Consider the following 23435-nt stretch of genomic DNA (forward strand, 5'->3'; position numbering starts at 1 on the left):
TGGTTGAAATAAAGCATAAGCGCCAAGGGTCAATGTTAAAGAATTTAAATGGGTCCTCAGATTCCAATACCAAGCAGCAAGTCTCAAGGACCCCAGGATTCCACCTAATTTCACTGAATAGGATTAAGGTTACTTACTTTGTTTTATGACTTTTGATCCTTTTACAGATGTTTTTGTTGTAGTTTTTCCCAGCTAAAGCTAATACTTACAAGTCAAGACTTGTTTGCCAATGGTAAATGTCAAATAACATAAGACTATCAACTGTACATTTATTTTCAGTCCTCATTTTCGTCCAAAAACTCCGCCCCCTGACAGTGACTCAAGGCATGGTAGTCGGTCACCGTCAAGTACTCCAGTGTCTGTTGAGTTTAACTTTGAGACCTTCCAGTCTCACAAAGAACAGTTGCTTGAAATGAAACGGGAACAGGAGGAAAAACTGCTTCAACTTGAAGCATCTGAGATAGACTCATCTGTGATTCTGGGCCAATCTTTCTCATCACAACCAACCTCAAGGTTTACATTGGACTCTGCCAGTGCCGAGTTTGCTGTGAGTGCAGTGATGAATTCTTCTCAGCTTCCCAGTGCAAATATTGGTGCTACAACTACTACTACTACTACATCCACTTCCTCATCCTCATCGAACAATTTAACTGCCCCCTCTGTTTCATTACCCCCTGTGTCAACATCACCATCATCGTTGTTGTCAGCGTCACTAACTGCACCACCAATTCTTGTGACAACACAGACGACCACGCCTACACCACCAACAGTTGCTGTCACAACAAATGGACCATTGATAGACAGTAAGGAATGATATAGTTGAAACATTTATTGTATACCTTATCAACAAGCACAATATTGCAGACTTCCTTGTGAAAATATTATCTCAGCGTTAGACAGGATTTAGTTTCTCTTCAGAGAGGACTAAGTCAGTTGACACTTGAGTTAAAAACTAGCTGCCTTGTTATGAAAAACAAATTTAAATCTTAAGCTATATACATCCGTATATATCCATTCCTAAGGGATTTGTGAACACATTTAGCCTAATATGAATGTCGGTGTGGGTTGAGGTACCTTGATACATGCAACATCCTGTGTTCTTTTCATAGGTAAAACAAGTGGACTTTCAACCTCACCAGCAGCTAACATTCTTCAGTTAAACTTCCCTCTCAATGTGTGTTCAGTGACAACGGCAGCAGTTACAACAGCTTTGACAGCAGCTACGTCGGTGAAGGTGTCTTCGGCATCAACGTTCATGAAGCCCACTGTAAACAACAAAGTGATGCCAGCCAACACCAGCACATTCAAGCTATCAACAACACCGGCCACAGCACTCAATTTGCTCAAGTGAGTTGGATACTGCACCTATTACTATAGACTTAACATTAAATTTTGCGATGAAAAAAGCCAGTGCCCTCTTGTTTGTGTTCCCATGAACATTTCAGACTAGAATTAGCTTTCAGACCATGCTTTCATTTAGTTTTGATGGAGGTTCTTTGTTTGTTTGTTTGTTTGTTGTTTAATGCCGCACTCAGCAATATTCCAGCTATATGAAGGCGTTCTGTAAATAATCGAGTCTGGACCAGACATTTCAGTGATTGATAACATCAGCATCGATCCACGCAATTGGGATCGATGACATGCATCAAACAAGTCAGCGAGCCTGACCACCTGATCCCATTAGTCGCCTTTTACGACAAGCATAGTCACCTTTTACGGCAAGCATGGGTTGCTGAAGACCTATTCTACCCCAGATCTTCTGATTGAGGTACCACACTAGAATCAGCCAAAGCTGATAGGAAAATACAATTTGGGTAGGTGGTCATTAGCATTATTGCAATGAATAGCTGCAAGATTGCTGATGTGTTAGCAATACTCACTCACTCACTCACTCACTCACTCACTCACTCACTCACTCACTCACTCACTCACTCACTCACTCACTCACTCACTCCCTTCATCAGCTCTCGGTGGAAGCACTGGTGGCCTAGCCTAATGTGCCATAATTTGCTGTGCAGAGTTGTGTCCCTTGGGCATGCCAGACACCTATGATTATGGGTTCGAATCTGGTTCACCTAGATTATATTTCTTGGTTGGTCAGCACCATGCCCATGCTAGTGGGTTTCACCAGTGGTAAACGTCCGAGACCTGCATCACTTCGGGCTTTCTTACATCTTTAAGCTCACACTGGAATACTGTTAAAAGTGGTGTAAAATCCAACTCACTCATCAACTCTCAGATTATTTCAGATTAAGTTTCAAAATTTTGAAATAATATATTTTCACTTGTAGACAAAACCATGAAGACCACAATGCTGTGAGCACCTTTAACAAAGACCAAGTTTTGCCAATGGATGTTACTTGATGGTCGGAGAGAGTAGTCTGCTGATTATTTACTCTTCAACACTGAGTGTGGGCTGGTACTGCCACCTGCTAGTGGCCCACACTCCTGCCCTACCAGTCTGACTCGCGATGGAGTTGGTGTAGTGCCAGACGACAGAACTCTTCATAACAACAGCCATTCGTACAACTCTGGCTGCAGTGCAACACCACATGTAGAAAAACATGCTTCGGGATGGGCAACACTCATTGTATTGTTTAGAATGTTGTGCATATATTCTTGTACAAGTGATGTGGGGACTAACAACAGAAATACTTGTCATGTGTGAAGTGCTTATGATTAAATCTAGATGCTACATGTTACAGCTGTTGTCCAGTTAAACACCCATGATAGTGATGCTGCAATTCTACGGGTAATTCTATGGAATGCGTGTGTGTGACATATAAATGGAATGTGTTATGTTATTCATCTTCTACATTCTCCCTCATCTCCATGTTTATCAAGTGCTTGACCATTACTTCCCAGTGTGTATCACAGGTAGTGATAGACAGGCATCAACTGCTTGACAATTTACTTCCTATAACACAGACAGATAGACAGGCGTCAGATGGGTATCTGCAATCACTTATTCCAATTTGATAAGATTCTGGAGAAGTTGAGTGTTACATATTCAGTTTTCATACTTGTTAAAATCATGTTAGAAAATATGATTCTTAAAGATCCCTAGGTTATTAGTAAACAAATCAAGTGAGTTCCTTGACATGGTATGTTGCAATCATGTCAGTACTGAAATGGGCAGATCCTCTTGTTTCAAGATAAGTTCAGTTGTAATCAAGAGATGTATGGGAAGTACCGTATAATTCTTAGAAGCAAAACCTGCATTCAAGAACAGAAAAGGAACTTCCATGGTATGATCGAATATGTGCATGAAATCCAGAGTGCCAAAATATTCACTTTAACATCTGTAATAAATTAAGCTCATCTGGTAAACTGACCCGTTCAAGTAATCCTGTACAAGCCCTGTTACAACATGTCAGTGTAAGGAATAAAGTTAACTTGTGAGAGAAAGTTTTGCAACAATTGTAGAAAATGACACCATAATGTTTTCCCTAACCTTTCATCTGATCCATTCTGGAGACATTCATATGGACTAAGCTGCCACTCAAAGGAGGTAACTCATGTTGCCTGTTACTGACAATGGTAGAATTCTTTTGATAAATTTTCTTATCCTCTTACTTGAACTTGAGAGTATTTCTTATGAAGTTTGTTTATTTTGTGCTTAATGGTCAGTAGTAACTATTATTAGGAGTACATGTATGTCAGACATCAGAATAAGTTGTCTCACACGTACAATGTTTCTTTGTCCATTGGTTCTACACCCACAGAAGTAGTAAGCAGGTATATATGTAGAAACAGCTTGAATTAAGGTGCTTGTAAATTAAATGATGAGCACAGGAGAAAAATCAAAAGACATGATCATAGATTAAAGCTTTCACCATTATCTCAACCAGTTGTTAGTGCCTGGGGCGTGTCCATCTTGATGAAAACACTGAGTAAGTGAACTTCTACAGTGTATAAATGAGACTAAAACATTTTCTATGCAGTCATCTGGAACAAATTCTGAAACTGCAAAATTGGAAATGTCTGAAAATAAATGTTTTGCATCTTGACAAAATTACCATAAGCAAAGTTTGTTTTTGAATGTGATCATTGAAGAATGTGAAGTTGTTAGTGATGCTATGAAGCTGAGAATGTTGGAGATTCTCTGTGTACCAGTTAGTGAGATGCGTGTGAGTTGCCACATATTGTGTGGCAGTTTGAGTGGCTGCATACTATGTGGCATTGTATCAGCAGAGGCACTGGAACGCTGATCATGAACTCCCACACAAACATCTTTTACCATAACTGTAAATAATTTTTAATTTTAAATAAGGTACTATTTTGCCATCCAGTTAATATTTTTCTCCCTTTTTTTTTCCCCTCAGGAAATAGGATGTTAAGTTATAGGGTACTACTAAAAAAAGCTGAGGACCACCCGATTCTTTCATATGGGTTACAGATGACAAGTAACTAGAGTAATATGAAAGAATCTGGTTGTCATTAACCTATTTTAGTTTATTTATGTATATCATAGCTTGAAAAATTTCACATCGTTTCTTATAAATATATATGTACGAATGTTACATGTAAAAAATTATTTTAAGAATAACAAATGAAATTTTTCTTCAAAATGAACGAAACTTTTAAAAATTCACTGCTCTTTATAAACCAGTACTGTTTGTAGAATCACAATCCTCTAGAATATCGCGCTAAAGTATAGATGCTGAAGTTCTGTATTATGTTTGTTACACACTTCCTAAGTGGCTTTTTCTTGTTGATGTTATGTAACATAGATGTATGTTGTCAGATGTTGATTTTCTGTTAGATGTGGATATAGATTAGGGAGCACTTAAAATCAAATGCTGAACACAATACATGCTCTGTGTTGCTCTACAATATATTTTGGATATTTCAGAAAAAAATTGTACTTGTCTTGAAATAATAGTTTGTTCATATCTCCAATATATAAAATTGTAAATGTATGGGAGGATATGTCAGTGTTGTACACAGGAAATCAAATTCTTTCTGCAAACTTAGCTGACTGAAATCGTGGAACATGTATCACTGTTAATGAATGTAAAGTCAACTCATGATGGACTATAGATGGCCATGGAGAAATATTATGTCCCCTTAACAATCCCACTTCTAATCCTTAAGCATGTTGATTTGAGGGTAATGTTTTTCAGGGTTAGAACTTGTAATGTTAAAACAATTGGGAAATTCAATTATCCCGCAGTAATATTTTGACAGCCCTGTGCTAGTGTTAAGTTCTAACCCTGTTTTTTGCAGTTTATTCAGATATTCCAAACTGTTTTATCATTCATTTGGTATTGGTATATCAAGTGTTGACTGTATTGCTAGGAAATCTTCTTTAACTTTACTTTCAGAAATGAACTAACTTGTTTTACAGTAAAGCTCATTTGGCAGTTATATTCTTGTTGGCATCAAGCTTAGGAGTGCCGACATATACAACAGATGAAAACTGCTGTAGGTCCACATTCCATGTAGATACTTAAGTTGTTTACCATCTTATTTTCAGCGTTCCAATACCTTGCAACCCTAGCCAAACCTCAAGTCATGTGTGATTGCCATTCTGACATCTTGTGTGATTCATACTCCGAAATTCTTATGCTTACTCATGATTAATTCTGCGATTGTTTTGGGTTTTTATTTGTTCAATCTTCAAATTTTAAGGTATGGAATACCTTATGAACTGTTTAGATATGAGGTTGTCAACAACCAGTTTAAACAACTCAAATTGAATCTACATTGCTATTTTGCATCTTCAAAATTAATGCTCCAATACATTTGGACAGAAAATTGTCAGTTACACTGTAGAGAAGTGGCTCTACATCAGGACACATATCTGGCTGGGGTCATATTGAGTCCTTGTTGCCAAAGGGTGACTGGAGATTTGGCTTGTACTTCTGTAAGCTAGCCGGACTGACTGATTGACGGAGAACTTGCTGAATGTAGAATGACGATTTCCTTCAAAGCACGGCTGGGTTAGAGATTGAGCAATGATCTGTGATATTGGGGGTGTGAGTGTATGCACACCAGGTTTTCATGAGAATAATAAACATTTGTACAGAGTCGAGAAACAAATCCATGTTTGTTGTCTTTATATCATTTCCGGATGTTTCATCAGATGTGACAACAAAGAACTTAAAAACTCTTCAGCCACAACAGAGTTTTTTTTGTCAATCTTCTCCTTGTAGGCATTCTGTGTTTATTTTGTACCCCAGTACAAGACTAAAATGAGGGGGAAAAATGTTCCAGTTCTGTGACATCAGATTACTGTCATGAATATGTATACATATATGTATGGTTTACACCACAACATTAAGTAACACTCACTTGCTGTCTATTAGTGTGTCATTTCATACCTCTTTGAAATGATCAAATCACTTTAAGCTTTTCTCTGACATTTTTCTGTTAAAAAAAATAATGATAAAAGTTTTAAGTTATCAATTGACAATTTCTAGGATTTCATGATCCCAGTGGTCCCCAGTATCCCACGCCTCTCTCTTGGCTGGGAGTCCTTACATCTAAGTGATTATAACTAATGAGAAAGGATGTAACCTTGTATCAGATGTGTGCTGAAAGTAACCTTCACTTTGTTCATAGAAATATGTGAGGAACGAGATTGACCCATTTGTTGTTGGGCATTAAGGGGCTAAAACAGGACTGGTCGGCTGGGAGTACAGTGTGTCTCAGTGGGGTATTCATGTTAAACGGCATGGTATCTCAGTAGGCTAGCACTATAAAATCGGCGTTAGTCAGGACAAGTACACGCACACTCGCACAAATGCACATTGCTATATAAGTGGAATAATTTTAAAGGCGACGTTAATCCTCAATTCACCTCGCCTCTGCAATGATTACCAAATATGGATCCTTTTGGCTATGTTTAGCCCTTCCGGGCAGTGTACATATAAGGTGAGTGAGTGAGTCCAAAATTACTACCCGGGTACCCACCCACCCTATTACCCGACCCTACCCGGGTACCCACTGTAGGTCTAAGGAGATGTCTCAAAATGTATAGACCTAGTATATAAAGAACAGACCTAGTAAAACGTATTTAGATACATGTATTCAACCATATAAAAAATCAGAAGGAATGGGTGCATAGTCACAAAGAAATGCGAACATTAGTGACTTGTAGTGTAACCATAGAGTTCTAGATAATTTTTGCCATTAAACAACATATCACGTGACTAACCACGGGTCCGGGTAGTCCTGTAGGTACTCGGGTCTTACTCAGTACCCACCCGCCCCGGGTACCTGAGTTACCCGTCCCAGCCCTTGTTCATATTGTGCCTGTATCTATCAATAGTCACTGTCAGGCAAGTTAAACATCGGTGCCATATATATCGGTGTCTATCAATGGGTACTATCGAGAAATATAAGATTTGTGCATTGTTCAGTGACCAGGATTCTTGTTTGGTGTACATGTAATTATCTGTATTCTCTGTTTGACATTCCCTGTCATATGCTGAGCAGAAAAGTTCAGAACTTTTGGAACGCAAGTTCCAAAGTATTGGAAATGTTGTGTTTGAATGGATTGGAAATGCTGAAATGATAACCGATGAACGGATGCCATGCAATGTGGCGTTCATTACACATAATGCACGCAGACACAACCACAGTCAAACAAAACCATGAATTTTTCATGTGAAGTCATGATCCGGGGTAAAAGCGTGTGCATTTTCCGTTAAGGTATCCTTTATTAAGGTTGATGTCAAATATTCACACCAGAAGGTCTACAGTTGAAAACAACGATGAATAAATTCAGACTGCCGCCTGTGGAAACAGGGATGGCCCTTGGAATGTTGCAGGTCAGTAACTCTGCAACTTCTGCAGCCAGTATCAGCAAACTCGATTTGACGACGTTTCCGCGCCGTCTCCACTCCACTGACGACAATCGTATGTTGGACCGACTTTGACACAACACGACGTTTACTTTGGTCTCGGCAACATCAACGTTGGCGAGTCTTGCTTCCAAGTTTCTTAGGCTGACGGCCGTGGACGTGTTTTGTGTCGCCGTTATAAACGTTACGGTGATTTCTGAGTCTTTTAGGCTAACATGTAGGGTGGTGAAAGTGTGATGGTTTGGGGAGCGTTCATCTACAACCATAGGTCCCAGCTTTTTGTGTTCCGACAACGTGTAACAGCTATTGTGTATAGGGATCAAGTTCTTCGTCCTCATGTTGTTCCCATGTTTGTTGCACATCCTCAACTGCAGTTGTTCCAACAGAACAACGCACGCCCTCATGCATCAGTGGTGCTGATAGCGTATCTTGCTCGGAACAACATCAACATTCTTTCGTGGCATGATACGAGTATGATACAGGTGGGAGTCATTCATGCCCACTTTTGCACGAACTTTTGGTTGCTCCCGTGTTGCTGTAACTAATAACCTGATGCAAACTTACAGACAGACCGGGCAGATGTCAGACAAGCCATAAACAGGCGGACCCAGGGTAACTACGCCCAAAGAAGACTGGTACTTGCGTATTTTGCATCTCCGGAATAGATTCCTGACAATGACGTCATCAGTGACGAATGTCTTAGGGCCTATGGTTAGTCGACAGACAGTGGCCAGGCAACTCAGGACTCAAGGAAATAGGGCTTACAGACGTTACAGAGGACAGTTGTTGACAGAGCCACATCGTCGTCAGAGATAGAGGTGGGCCCGGACTGTACGTCGTTTGAAGCGACGTGACTGGTAGAGGGTCATCTTCACTGATGAAAGCCGGTTGTGTCTGTTGGTGATGGAAAACAGCGCCGAAGGGGAGAACGAACGGCGGCATGTTGCGTTCAGGAGGTCGTGCCGAATGGTGGAGGGGGTGTTATGGTGCGGGGGGATGGGTGTGTGTGTGTGTGTGTGTGTGTGTGTGTGTGTGTGTGTGTGTGTGTTTGGGTAGGAGAGAATACCACTGGTCATCGTTAACGGAAATGTTACACGGAAATGTTACAGCTCAGCTTTACATGGATGACATTCTTCGTCAAACTGTCCTCCCATTTCTACAACAGTTGCCACGTGCTGTCCTCTATCAGCACAATGCCAGCGCCCATACAGTCCGAATCGTATAGAACTTCCTTGCAACCAGCAACGTCAACGTGTTGTCTGGGCCTGCACGCTGCATCTCTGGGATGGTCATGGATCCAGGCCCTCCAGAAGAATGACGACGTGTTGCCACGTGATGTCATCAGACGACTGACTTTTTCTGTGCGCTGGGTTTTGTTTGGGTGTCTTTTTGCAGGGGTAGTCATACACGCTATTAATGTGACGTGTCATTGAACTTGAGCGATTTTAGATGTGTATGCCCTTTGTCCATAACGTTGAAAGCTTGTTTTTCCTTACCCCCTCCCCTCCTCAATTCGGGCAACTGTCATGCCAATATCGAATGCTGTATGGCTGTTAATTTCCTTGAGATTTTGATATTTTCAATACATTTTACTTCATGCATTTGTCTTGTGATTAATAACTGAGTGATTTAAAACTATGGTAACGTTTCGTGGAAGTTAGTTTATAAATGGTCTCTGCTTGTAAATTTTGGCGGATTCGTACGCAAATGTTGAGTAACCCGTAACAACCCGTTCCTAATCAATTGATTAAAAAGCCTATTCGTACGTAATGAAAATGTATACACTCTTCAAAAAAAGAAACGCACAGATAGATTTTAAGTAAATTTATTGTATCTAAGAAAGTCGATATATTTAATATGATATAGATGCAAATATGAAATTTTTGAGCTCGATAGTCACACGTTGTCGTTGTACAAAGGTATTGAAAACTGTTCATTGTCATGTCACATAAAGCCACAAGGTTGCGCTTAACTCAGTATCTCGTGTGACCCGGGCAGCAGTCACGGCTCTGCATCTCCTCGGCACTGACAGGATAAGTGTACGAATTCTGTCCTGCGGAATTCTGTGCCATTCTGCGCCATTCTGCTTGTAACGCGTTGTCCAGTTGTGGGAGTGTCTGCGGCGTGTTCTGACGTTGACGTTCACGTCGACCGAGATCATCCCAGAGGTGTTCGATTTGGTTGAGATCTGGAGATCTCGACGGCCAGGGCAAGTGGTTGATGTTGACATTATGATGATAGTCTACCGTGACAAGAGCTATGTGCGGTGGAGCGTTGTCCTGTTGAAAAAGCTGCCTCTGGTGGTCAATGATTGGAAGTAGGTGAGGTTCATGTAGCGATTTGCTGTCAAATTTCCCTGAACCACAACCAAGTCAGATCTCGTGGTGTGTAGGATATGGCCCACCCACACCATGACACTACCGCACTCGAAATTGTCGAATTCACGTACACATTGTGGGGCAAAACGCTTATTTCGACGTCGATAAACACTTTGTCTTCCATCTTGCCGGTGAAGAAGAAATCGCGATTCATCGCTAAACCACACACGTCTCTAGTTTCTCAAATTCCAAGGCTGTAAGGTATGGCACCAACGCAAGCGTCGCTGTCGATGGATCTGTTGCAAAACAGGGACGATAACTGGTCTTCTGGGTCGGAAGATGGTTCCTGACAGTCTGGTCCGATATCCTCCTCAAACATGGATGCTTCATGCAGTCTCCGTTGTGGCATTGCGATGACGTAGGTGGAACTGTCGAATGTAGCGATCCTGTGCAGGGTAGGTAACTCTTGGTCGGCCGGTTCTCAGTCGGTCTGCAGTTGAATTGAACTGTGTGTATCAGTCACAAAAGCGGCAAATTGTGCTGTGGTGGACGTCGAAGTGGCGTGCAACAGAAGACTGCGAATCCCCTAGCTCCTTCGATACGTCCTGTGGCGATGTTTCGATCGGCAGCGCTGAGTCTCCGCATTTTCTAACTTGAAAAATGTTGACAATTGAATGACAAATTATTGGCTTATGCTTGCCTATTTATAGCCACTACCACGAGTTACGAATGCCATGACTTGCACGTGCATTTTGCTTTACTGTTTTCCTCCATGACATTTTTGAACAAGTGTGAAAACAATGCCATTTAGACATTGCAAATCGACAGTGGCTTCGTTTTGACGCAACGTTTGTCGAATATCAGGCCACAAACATTTAGGAGATAAACATACTGTGTTTTCAAAGTAGAGCTAGGTTACCTGTAGATTTAATCGCGCTAAATTGAATTTGGAAGCGAACGCGCAGTTTGTTTACACCGTTATACTTCACTCGAACATATGATAGGCATTGAAAGCATATAAGCACTGCAACTTGGTAAGCTAACATGAGGCGGGCATCCCTAAAGAAAACAAAGCATGCTTTGCAAGGCTTTCGCTCTACATCGCGCGTTACCATTATGACGTCATATCGCTGGTAAACGCACAGGTAGTATGTAGTTCATTGAACCAGACTACAAAAAAATCCGGTATATAAATTGAATATATGTTATTGGAAATTCTACCATGAATTTGGAATTTACTCGATTCTGATTGGTCAATCAGAGGCTATTAAATCACAATAAACCCCCTCTGATTGAAACAGCTGGTTTGACGGCCGCATCACCGCCGAAGCTAATATTCATAGAATAGTACTATTTTTAGTCATTGTCGGTAGGCATATTTAAATAATTATATCTAAAATTACAGGTTACAAAATGCACAGATGCGGTTACTACAATATTCAAAGGATGTGTGGCAATACATTTCGTGCAGAATAACACGACAGAAATCAACAAAGGGAATGTATTTACATTTTGGAGACAACAGAGAGCTTGGAATTTTGGCGCTTTTCTATATACGTCTGTGATGTCATATCTTTTGCGTCAAAATGAGCGATATGACGTCATAATAGTGACGTGCGATGTGGAACGAAAGCCTTGCAAAGCTTGCTTTGTTTTCTTTAGGGATGCCCACCTTATGTTAGCTTACCAAGTTGCTGTGGTTATATATGCTTTCAATGCCTTGTCATATCTTCGAGCATGTCGAGTGAAGTATTACGGTGTAAACAAACTGCTTGAGTATATACATCACCATATTTTGTTCGGGGATTCCGTCATTCAGATCGTTAACCCACTCAAAACACTGAACTCAACCCATGCCGCTTCACTCAGTATATTTGCTAACACCAAAGAATTCGCGTTTTATTTAGTCATGGGAGAACGGAGATAAACATACTGTGTTTTCAATGTAGAGCTAGGTTACCTGTAGATTTAACCGCGCTAAATTTAACATTTGAAACCTCACGCTGCGCGTTCGGTTCCAAATTCAATTTAGCGGGGTTAAATCTACAGGTAACCTAGCTCTACATTGAAAACACAGTATGTTTATCTCCTAAGTATCCTATCGTTTATGTTGACATGAGCCTTGGAAACCGCGTCCTTTACAGAATGTGAAATAGCTAGGGCGGGGACGAGTCCACATTTAGTACCCGGGTACATGACCCCCTTTTACCTGACCCTACCCGGATGTCCACTGTAGGTCTCAAGTGGGATACAAAATGTTCAGTTGGGAAATTGTTTTACTGATGCCCTGACAAAAAGTATTTAGATAGGGTACAAAATGATCTGATCATGCATACACTGAAGTTGACTGAAGCTTTGTTTTTACTCAAACATATAAAGGAATGTGCGCGTAATCAGAAAGAAATGCGAACATTAGCGACTTATACTGGTGTAATCATAAATTTTTATCGTTATTATAATTAAACAATATATCACATGACTAACCACGGGTCCGGGTACTCAGGACCCACCCGACCCGAGTTACCAGTCCCAGCCCTAGAAGTAGCACCAGATGGCTAATTGACCCGACCGAACATATAATTTATCAACATTCAACCTGGTAAATTTAGACTGCGAGATGTACCCAGTGAGGGACCTGGTCCGACGTTTTGAGTTGTAGACACATCAGAGCAAACATTGGAAACATTCGCCCCCGTCATACCAAAGACGTACAGAAGAAGATTTACAGTAACTGGGCAATACTACGCCACAGAACGATGTTAGCTTTGAGAAGCAATCCAAGGAAATGAACTGTCTGTAAAAATAATAACTCTAAATCTACTGAGCAAAATATAACAATATGCGAGTTCTGACTCGTCAGCTGGTGATAGACAGCTCATAAACCCACCCCACCCCAAACAAAACAAACAACATATTTGGTGACACGTATGATACTTTATTTTGTCTTTTGTTGGTCCGTCTGTTGTTGGTTGAATGGACACTCAGCGTAAACTCCCGAGGTTTTCCGTCTGTCAAAGGGAGACCACTCTAAATTTGTTTCTTACATTCAGTGCTGTATTTGCCGCCAAATTCGTCTTTCAGTAGCGATTGATACAATTCAAGTGGTAAGTATTTGGCTTATTCATAGTGTTTATTTATAGTGTGTGTTATGTAACAGTCGGCACGATTTAGAGTTTGATTTCCCTTTGAAAGAATTGGAGTTCTCTGTTCAGGAGACGGCTCTGGTAGTGTGAGCGTAACTGACAGTGAGTTTTTGTTGCCAGTGTCACTACTCGAAGTGCATCGTTTTCACGGGGACGTGCACATTTTATTATCTCTGACTGTATCCCACTGTTGACGCTATAATGATCTCTCTTGTACGTTATTAGGGAAAACCTTCAAGAAACAGAAAAATCAAAGCTATTTGCGTGTCATCGTTCCCAGATGATTTACAGGCTGCGTGATAGCCTAGCTGGAAATTAGTGGAATATTACTTACTGTATCGTTACAACAAACAAACACGATGAATAATTAATGCTTGTCTACCGCCACCAGGCATACCTGTTAGCAAGCCGCCAGAGTGAGCCAAGTGTCGAAAATGACCATAACATTCCCTCATAATGGTATTCCACAGAGCTTTTGATCCAAAGTCGATGCCTTGTCAAAATGAACAAATGTTGACACAGTACGGATGTCATCTGGGGGATATGACCAATAACTCCAAGCACTGCTACATCAACACATCACATCGAGCCTAACTCTTTGAACTACAGTTTATCTGGTTGACAATATTTTTATTTAATTCAAACCAGGTATACAAGTTTCAACAACCTATGCTGGTGGTAAGAGGCAACCAAATGGATCAGGTGGTCAGTCTTGGTTACTTGGCAGTTTGTGCTTCATTGTACCCTGACGGTGGATCTTTCTCACACTTTCCATCTCAGGATGGTCTGGTCCAGACTCAGTATTAACAAGCCACTGTCATATAGCTGGAATATTGCTGAGCATGCTGAATGTGGCATTAAACAACAAATAAAATTAAGATCAAAACAAGTAAATTCTTCTGTGTATGAAATGTAGCGTGGACCTATTCATATTTCAGCCACTAGTGTGTTGTGGTAGCATCCGTTACCATGGTGATGCATGTGGAACTACAGGCTACTTGCAGCGCCCTTGGATACCAGGAGGGGGACAAATATGTTAAGGAACCGGACTGCCTGGGTGAGAAATGTCTTCTTGTTATCACTGATGCCTAATGTACCATAAACATGGCCTATTCATAGACTTTCTATTTGTTTAAATTTTTACTTTAAAACAGAAAAATTAATCATTGTTTAACAATGTTTAATACATGTAATATTACTTCTTTTTATTACTGGAAGATATATTCTACATGAAACCATTGTACCACAGGTGGTAGAGTTTTGATTATGATGACTTTGAAAGATTGCATGGTATAAATATGATACAGCTATAGATAAGCTTTTGGTTGTCTGGGTATTTTACCCAGGGGTTTGATTTTGATTGGGTATCCACAATTTTTAGAGGGTAGTCAATTTTTTTTATCCATCATTTTCTTGACATTTGGGTATTTTAACTTGAAAACCTGTTTCAAATAAACCCTGTAAATCATTTAAAATTATGTAAATAATAGTGCTTGCGGCTCCCTCTCCGGGAAGCCATTTTTATGTGCAAAACCTAGCATTGTAAGAAAGGTGCTATTTCTTTAAATCACCAATCAGCGACTGTTTAAGAAACAACAATTTCATTGACTAGGTACGATGTTCTTTTTAACTGAGGTATAGGTAACTCTATCAGTATGTTTGTCACACAAGCTTTTCAGAATGTAAGTTGATAAGTGAAATTCGCTATCGACTGCACAATCATTTTGTCCAATAATTGTAACATACGCAACCCTTTTATCTAATAGTTGTAATATACGCATTAATTATATTTCAATAGTGTATTTATTGTTTTTGTTGTGTATTTGATGCGTTAGGATTTGATTCGTCTGCATATTTCAGTTTATTTAATGTATATTGTAAGTAAATACGCAAAATAATTTCTGTTATAGAAACTGTAAAAGATCTGATTCGCTTCCTGAAGCGTGAGGATGACACATGTGACATTCGCCGGCAGCTCGGACATGCACAGATACTGCAGAAAGATCTGATCCCGATCCTGAAGCACTACCAGGATGAAGCTACACTCTTTGAGACCGTGCTCAGGTACAGTTGCACTTCAAGTTTAGTTACCATGGTTACGTATTTGCATGAATTGACATGCTCTAGGAACCCGTGAAGATCCGGGGAAGAATAGGTCTTCAACCCATGCTTGCTGTAAAAGGCGACTGCTTGTCGTAAGAGGCGACTAATGGGATCGAGTGGTCAGGCTCGCTGACTTGGTTGATGCATGTCATTGATCCCAATTGCATGGATCAATGATCATGGTGTCAATCACTGGTTTGTCTGGTACAGACTTGATTATTTACAGATTGCTGTCATGTAGCTGGATTATTGCTGAGTGCGGCATTAAACAACAAACATAAAAAACATGCTCTAGGTCCAGTTTCATGTTTCAATGTCTTCTCTGACTCGAAGAAAGTCCCCATGATCAGGAGGGAGAAAGGCACCTCGCCAGAATCTCCCTCCCTCACAGGGAACTTAGTGTAGAACAGGGTATGTTGTAGCAGAAGACCGTGTGCGTGATCAGCATAGGTCTTTCTGGTTACATGGTCTAGTGGTAGATCGTCTGCCCGGAGAGTGGAATGTCCGGAGTTTGATCTGCGGCCATGTCATACCAAAAGACATTTAAAGATGGTACTTGTTGTTACCCTGCCTGGCATTCGTCATTTTTGGGCTAAAACAATGACTGGTCAGCTTGGAATCAGTATACTGTGTTTGTGTCAGTATAACTGCAGCATGGTATCTCAGTGGGCTAGCACTATAAAATTGGCATTAGCCTGGACTAGTACAAGCATCCATGTCACTCTTTAAGTGCAATAATCTTGAACACAACGTTAAAACTTATTTCACCTCACCTCTTTCTGGGTTATCAGTGAACCATATGTACAATCTGTGTATTGGTAACAGTGAATCGTATGTACAATCTGTGTATTGGTAACAGTGAATCGTATGTACAATCTGTGTATTGGTTACAGTGAATCGTATGAACAATCTGTGTATTGGAAACAGTGAATCGTATGTACAATCTGTGTATTGGTAACAGTGAATCGTATGTACAATCTGTGTATTGGTTACAGTGAATTGTATGTACAATCTGTGTATTGGTAACAGTGAATCGAGTGTACAATCTGTGTATTGGTAACAGTGAATCATATGTACAATCTGTGTATTGGTTACAGTGAGTCGAGTGTAAAATCTGTGTATTGGTAACAGTGAATCGAGTGTACAATCTGTGTATTGGTTACAGTGAATCGAGTGTACAATCTGTGTATTGGTAACAGTGAATCGAGTGTACAATCTGTGTATTGGTAACAGTGAATCGAGTGTACAATCTGTGTATTGGTAACAGTGAATTGTATGTAAATCTGTGTATTGGTAACAGTGAATCGAGTGTACAATCTGGGTATTGGTAACAGTGAATTGTATGTACAATCTGTGTATTGGTAACAGTGAATCGAGTGTACAATCTGTGTATTGGTAACAGTGAATCGAGTGTACAATCTGTGTATTGGTAACAGTGAATCGAGTGTACAATCTGGGTATTGGTAACAGTGAATTGTATGTACAATCTGTGTATTGGTAACAGTGAATCGAGTGTACAATCTGTGTATTGGTAACAGTGAATCGTATGTACAATCTGTGTATTGGTTACAGTGAATCGAGTGTACAATCTGTGTATTGGTAACAGTGAATCGAGTGTACAATCTGTGTATTGGTAACAGTGAATCGAGTGTACAATCTGTGTATTGGTAACAGTGAATCGAGTGTACAATCTGTGTATTGGTAACAGTGAATCGAGTGTAAAATCTGTGTATTGGTTACAGTGAATTGTATGTACAATCTGTGTATTGGTAACAGTGAATCGAGTGTACAATCTGTGTATTGGTAACAGTGAATCGAGTGTACAATCTGTGTATTGGTAACAGTGAATCGAGTGTACAATCTCTGTATTAGTAACAGTGAATTGAGTGTACAATCTGTGTATTGGTAACAGTGAATCGAGTGTACAATCTGTGTATTGGTAACAGTGAATCAAGTGTACAATCAGTGTTTTGGTAACAGTGAATCGAGTGTACAATCTGTGTATTGGTAACAGTGAATCGAGTGTACAATCTCTGTATTGGTAACAGTGAATTGAGTGTACAATCTCTGTATTGGTAACAGTGAATCGAGTGTACAATCTCTGTATTAGTAACAGTGAATTGAGTGTACAATCTGTGTATTGGTAACAGTGAATCGAGTGTACAATCTGTGTATTGGTAACAGTGAATCGAGTGTACAATCAGTGTTTTGGTAACAGTGAATCGAGTGTACAATCTGTGTATGTGTTAACAGTGAATAATCAGTGATTGTGTTCCAGATTAACAGTGAACCTGACTCAACCCACCGTTCTGTGTTTCGGGAACAAGCTGCCGACAGACAAGACCATGAGGAACCACGCCCTGGAGATAGACTCTCACCTGCAGGCCTACAAGGAGGTATGTAGGGGTTGCAGGGACGACTTGCTAATTGTTACCCTATGTGTGACTCCAGAAGCAGATTAATGTATGATGTGTTGGTATCTGCAATCCGTTGCTACTATTTGCTGTGCAGAGTTGCGCCCCTTGGGCACACCAGGAACCTATAATCGTTGGTTCAAATCCTGGTTGCCTTGATTATGTTTCTAGGTTTGTCAGCACCATATCTGTGCTTGTTGAGACCTCATGTTGCCCATGTTGTGACTGTCTGACCAATAGCAAGAGTTAAGTGACACAGTGGCAGTATTCCATATTCCAGACATACATGTGTAGGGATATTATTTATAGAGGACCTCCCCTGAGTGTCTTATGATATCAACAATATTGACATGTCAACTCTAACTTGGGCAAGTGTTTAGCTCACCTGAACTGAAAGTTATGGCTAATAATTTTGAAATGTTCATGTTAGTTTCTTGTATTGGAACATTTTTGTTTGCATATGCTTGTTAACCCTTTCATAATGACCTTAAAAATTTCATTGGCACGTGCTATTTATCATTTCCCAATCTCATTGTTTGTCATTTTATCAAATAGCTACCAATGTTAGCTATTTATCATTTCCCAATCTCATTGTTAGTCATTCCATTGGTCGGTCAAAGTTCGCGAAAGGTTGTTCTGATGTGACCCATAATGGGATGTCCTCAGATATTTGTTTAGCAATAGCGAGAACTAAGATCTGATTTTAATGATATTGTATCGTTTCCTTAATTTCAGTAAAAATGAATCGTATAACAACAAAATGCATCTTTGATTTGTATGTTCACTTCATTGGCGAAAATTCTTGCTTTGGGATTAAACTGGATGTCAGGATTAACAACATTGTGGACGAACAAATCTGTGTTAATGAGTAATGTACTTGGTGTGTGTGTGTGAGTGTAGGTGGGTGAGGGCGTGCGTGCACAAGTGCTTGTACTAGTGCAGACTATTGCAGGCTTTATAGGCTGGCCCACTGAGGTACCATGTCACAGTTTACATGGATACCCTTATTTGACACAGTATACTGACTCTGAGCAGACCAGTCCTCGTTTTATCCCCTTAATGCGGAGCATCAGACAGGGAAACATCTATTGGTATGACACGGCCGAGGATTGAACCACCAACCCTCTGCTTAGACACTCTATGCTGACCAGACCTGGCTAGTTCTGGCTAATGTTATCCCATAAATGCAAAGTTGTCCTTTCCTATTGCAGGCCTTCATAGATGAGGAACTGTTTGCTGTCTTGGCAGCAAAAGTTGGAGATATTTTAAAACTGGTACGTGACTTTTACATTGTGAAATCATCCAAATTTCCAGATGAATAAATCATGGATGCCTTGTAATGTTTTGTTTTTATTTGTAGATGGACGTTCACAACAGTTAGGTTTAGGAGGTTAGATTAACAGTGTCCAGTTTAGCAAGGTTCAGCTGTATTAAAAAAAATGAGTTAGGAAATAAAGTAAAAACATCCAGAACTTAGGATTAGGGGGAGGGGCTTGAGGTTTGCTTCTGTAGTATGTATAACCAGGGACCCCCTGAATCTTTAACTTTTAGCATTTTTCGAATACTGCATCCATATGCTGTGGGCCTGGGTGATCTGTGGGTCTGTATGGAGCAAGAATAGACTGCTCAGGATTTTTAGCAAAAAATTAATAGAAATGTTTTCTATACTTTCCTGCAATTACACATCAAGTACAGTGAGAATACTTTTAATTGTAATTTGGAATGTTTATAATGCTATATTTTTTCTCCCATTTGTTATGTTGCTATTATTGATTTAATATTAAATATTTATTCTATTGTGGACATTTATTGTTGCTGAGATTGCTCAGATTCTGCCTGCACCTTTGTGTCATGTCTTGTCCGACACCGCTCTAGCCCTGCTGCTCCTGTTGTTGTAGGACTGGGAGTCTCGGCATGAGGAGGACAGGCTGCTACTGGAGAGGCTCCTCATTCTCATCAGGAACATCCTGCATGTCCCCCCAAACCCCGATCTAGAACAGGTAGGTTAACAGAAACATCCTGCATGTGCCCCCAAACCCGGATCTAGAACAGGTAGGTTATCAGGAACATCCTGCATGTGCCCCTAAACCCAGATCTAGAACAGGTAGGTCATCCGAAACATCCTGCATGTGCCCCCAAACCCCGATCTAGAAGAGATAGGTCATCCGAAACATCCTGCATGTCCCCCAAACCCCGATCTAGAACAGGTAGGTTGATGGGAACATCCTGCATGTGCCCCCAAACCCCGATCTAGAACAGGTAGGTTGATGGGAACATCCTGCATGTGCCCCCAAACCCAGATCTAGAACAGATAGGTTAACATTTTTTTACAGGAACACCTTGCACTGTACAAAGAACAAATAGATGAACACCCTGCATTGATCCACTTGGAAGTGGTGATAAACCCATCTCACTCACCTCACCTCACCTCACCTCACCTCACCTCACCTCACCTCACCTCACCTCACCTCACCTCACCTCACCTCACCTCACCTCACCTCATCAATGAGTCGTGTATGATTACTTCTCTAATAGTTACAGTCATGTATGTCCAATATGTAATGCTTGCTCTGTCTCAGGATGGCAAGGTAGTCGACTGGTAAAAGTGTTTGATCATCTCACTAAAGACTTAAAGTTTGATTTTCAAATGTGTGAAGACACTGACTCACTCTACTTCATCTTGTTCACAATATCTTTAACTTTCTGAATTTATTTGTAGAGAACTGATGACGATGCTAGTCTCCATGACCAAGTTCTGTGGTAAGTTATACAAGTATTTAGTCTTTTCTCAGATTGGATTTGAATTTATGTCAAATCCGTTTGATGTATAGCCCGATTTGCATTGCTCTGTTTGATATTACTTCCTGAAAGTGTGATACGAAATAGGTAGTATCAGGGTTCAGGGTGGTATGTGTGATGTTTCAGGGTGATGTAGGACTGTGATGTTTCAGGGTGACGTAGGACTGTGTGATGTTTCAGATTGAAGTAGGACTGTGATGTTCCAGGGTGACGTAGGACTGTGATGTTTCAGGGGGATGTAGGACTGTGTGATGTTTCAGGGGGATGTAGGACTGTGTGATGTTTCAAGGGGATGTAGGACTGTGTGATGTTTCAGGGGGATGTAGGACTGTGTGATGTTTCAGGGGGATGTAGAACTGTGTGATGTTTCAGGGGGATGTAGGACTGTGTGATGTTTCAAGGGGTTTAGGACTGTGTGATGTTTCAGGGGGATGTAGGACTGTGTGATGTTTTAGGGGGATGTAGGACTGTGTGATGTTTCAGGGGGATGTAGGACTGTGTGATGTTTCAGGGGGATGTAGGACTGTGTGATGTTTCAGGGGGATGTAGGACTGTGATGTTCCAGGGTGACGTAGGACTGTGATGTTTCAGGGGGATGTAGAACTGTGTGATGTTTCAGGGGGATGTAGGACTGTGTGATGTTTCAAGGGGATGTAGGACTGTGTGATGTTTCAGGGGGATGTAGGACTGTGTGATGTTTCAGGGGGATGTAGGACTGTGTGATGTTTCAGGGGGATGTAGGACTGTGTGATGTTTCAGGGGGATGTAGGACTGTGTGATGTTTCAGGGGGATGTAGGACTGTGTGATGTTTCAAGGGGATGTAGGACTGTGTGATGTTTCAGGGGGATGTAGGACTGTGTGATGTTTCAAGGGGATGTAGGACTGTGATGTTTCAGGGGGATGTAGGACTGTGATGTTTTAGGGGGATGTAGGACTCTGTGATGTTTCAAGGGGATGTAGGACTGTGTGATGTTTCAAGGGGATGTAGGACTCTGTGATGTTTCAAGGGGATGTAGGACTGTGTGATGTTTCAAGGGGATGTAGAACTGTGTGATGTTTCAAGGGGATGTAGGACTCTGTGATGTTTCAAGGGGATGTAGGACTCTGTGATGTTTCAAGGGGATGTAGGACTCTGTGATGTTTCAAGGGGATGTAGGACTCTGTGATGTTTCAGGGGGATGTAGAACTGTGTGATTTTTCAGGGGGATGTAGGACTGTGTGATGTTTCAAGGGGATGTAGAACTGTGTGATGTTTCAGGGGGATGTAGGACTGTGAGGTTTCAGGGGGATGTAGGACTGTGTGAGGTTTCAGGGGGATGTAGAACTGTGTGATGTTTCAGGGGGATGTAGGACTGTGTGATGTTTCAGGGGGATGTAGGACTGTGTGATGTTTCAAGGGGATGTAGGACTGTGTGATGTTTCAGGGGGATGTAGGACTGTGTGATGTTTCAGGGGGATGTAGGACTGTGTGATGTTTCAGGGGGATGTAGGACTGTGTGATGTTTCAGGGGGATGTAGGACTGTGTGATGTTTCAGGGGGATGTAGGACTGTGTGATGTTTCAAGGGGATGTAGGACTGTGATGTTTCAGGGGGATGTAGGACTGTGATGTTTTAGGGGGATGTAGGACTGTGATGTTTCAGGGGGATGTAGGACTGTGTGATGTTTCAAGGGGATGTAGAACTGTGTGATGTTTCAGGGGGATGTAGGACTGTGAGGTTTCAGGGGGATGTAGGACTGTGTGATGTTTCAGGGGGATGTAGGACTGTGTGATGTTTCAAGGGGATGTAGAACTGTGTGATGTTTCAGGGGGATGTAGGACTGTGAGGTTTCAGGGGGATGTAGGACTGTGTGAGGTTTCAGGGGGATGTAGAACTGTGTGATGTTTCAGGGGGATGTAGGACTGTGTGATGTTTCAGGGGGATGTAGGACTGTGTGATGTTTCAGGGGGATGTAGAACTGTGTGATGTTTCAGGGGGATGTAGGACTGTGTGATGTTTCAGGGGGATGTAGGACTGTGTGATGTTTCAGGGGGATGTAGGACTGTGTGATGTTTCAGGGGGATGTAGGACAGTAGTATAGGGAATGGGGGTTCTACCTCACTGCCACCCAGACCAGATTCATACTCCAACAATGCTACTACAGAGGTCATTTTGTATGCAAATTATGCGATGCGATCCAATGATCGTCATGGATTGTATTAAAGAAGGATTAATATTAATTAATGATGTATAAAATTTACTATAGCCTGCAAGGATATTGGAAAGGTATCGTCATGCTTCACTGGATGTTTCAGGGGGATGTAGGACTTTTTATGTGTTTCAGGGTTATCCATGTGAGTGGTTTAGAAGACATGATCCTCTACATTGCCAGCTCGGAGAATGAGAGACAACTGTGTATGCATTTGTTGGAGATTGTCTCCCTTATGTTCAGAGAACAGGTATGTACTTTACAAAGTTACTGTATATAAAATGACTGTTGGCAACAATATTTCAATGCTTTGCAGGAGAAAAGCATACATTCTGATGTCATCATTTTAATTTACCGTATTTCGACGTAATAAGCGCCCACGGCGATATTTCCTAATATATTGGCTAGTAAACAATCCCAATCAGCAACCCTTCCGATTGATCAATGTACACAAGACTTTTTTATTTGTGTATAATACGCACTCGTGTGTTATATCACCCTCATAATGGGCAATTAAATTCTTGAAAAATATATCTGTCGTATGTAAACACTTCAGGCTGTTAGCATAAACCACGAAATTTACGATCTTTCAACTCAAAATAATATTCTTATAAGTGCCCCCTATTTCTAATTGTGAGAGCGCCTGGGCGCTTATTA

At 41.0% G+C, this 23435-nt stretch overlaps 2 protein-coding genes across 5 annotated transcripts in view; both read left to right on the forward strand.

Moving 5' to 3' along the window:
• LOC124135965 (enhancer of polycomb homolog 1-like) overlaps positions 1 to 6045 on the forward strand; it is a 24264-nt gene extending 18219 nt beyond the window's left edge. Inside the window, exons 13-15 of one of the 2 annotated variants that reach the window (XM_046501698.2) lie at positions 280 to 803; positions 1110 to 1347; positions 2292 to 6045. In XM_046501698.2, coding sequence (XP_046357654.1) covers positions 280 to 803; positions 1110 to 1347; positions 2292 to 2364 — 835 coding nt within the window. In that variant the 3' untranslated portion in view covers positions 2365 to 6045. The remainder of the gene's footprint in view (positions 1 to 279; positions 804 to 1109; positions 1348 to 2291) is intronic. The other variant, XM_046501699.2, reaches the window with a different exon arrangement.
• A 7128-nt stretch (positions 6046 to 13173) lies between these two features.
• LOC124135990 (protein timeless homolog) overlaps positions 13174 to 23435 on the forward strand; it is a 71240-nt gene continuing 60978 nt past the window's right edge. For 2 of the 3 annotated variants that reach the window (XM_048381703.1, XM_048381704.1), the window contains exons 1-8: positions 13174 to 13233; positions 14211 to 14329; positions 15183 to 15336; positions 17654 to 17771; positions 19001 to 19063; positions 19688 to 19789; positions 20509 to 20549; positions 22914 to 23028. In XM_048381703.1, the coding sequence (XP_048237660.1) occupies positions 14242 to 14329; positions 15183 to 15336; positions 17654 to 17771; positions 19001 to 19063; positions 19688 to 19789; positions 20509 to 20549; positions 22914 to 23028 (681 nt within the window). In that variant the 5' untranslated portion in view covers positions 13174 to 13233; positions 14211 to 14241. Of the gene's footprint in view, positions 13234 to 14210; positions 14330 to 15182; positions 15337 to 17653; positions 17772 to 19000; positions 19064 to 19687; positions 19790 to 20018; positions 20049 to 20508; positions 20550 to 22913; positions 23029 to 23435 lie in introns of those variants that run through there. The other variant, XM_048381705.1, reaches the window with a different exon arrangement.

The sequence above is a fragment of the Haliotis rufescens genome, unplaced genomic scaffold, assembly GCF_023055435.1.
Source record: "Haliotis rufescens isolate VD_foot unplaced genomic scaffold, xgHalRufe1.0.p SCAF_4, whole genome shotgun sequence".
Taxonomy (NCBI): domain Eukaryota; kingdom Metazoa; phylum Mollusca; class Gastropoda; order Lepetellida; family Haliotidae; genus Haliotis; species Haliotis rufescens.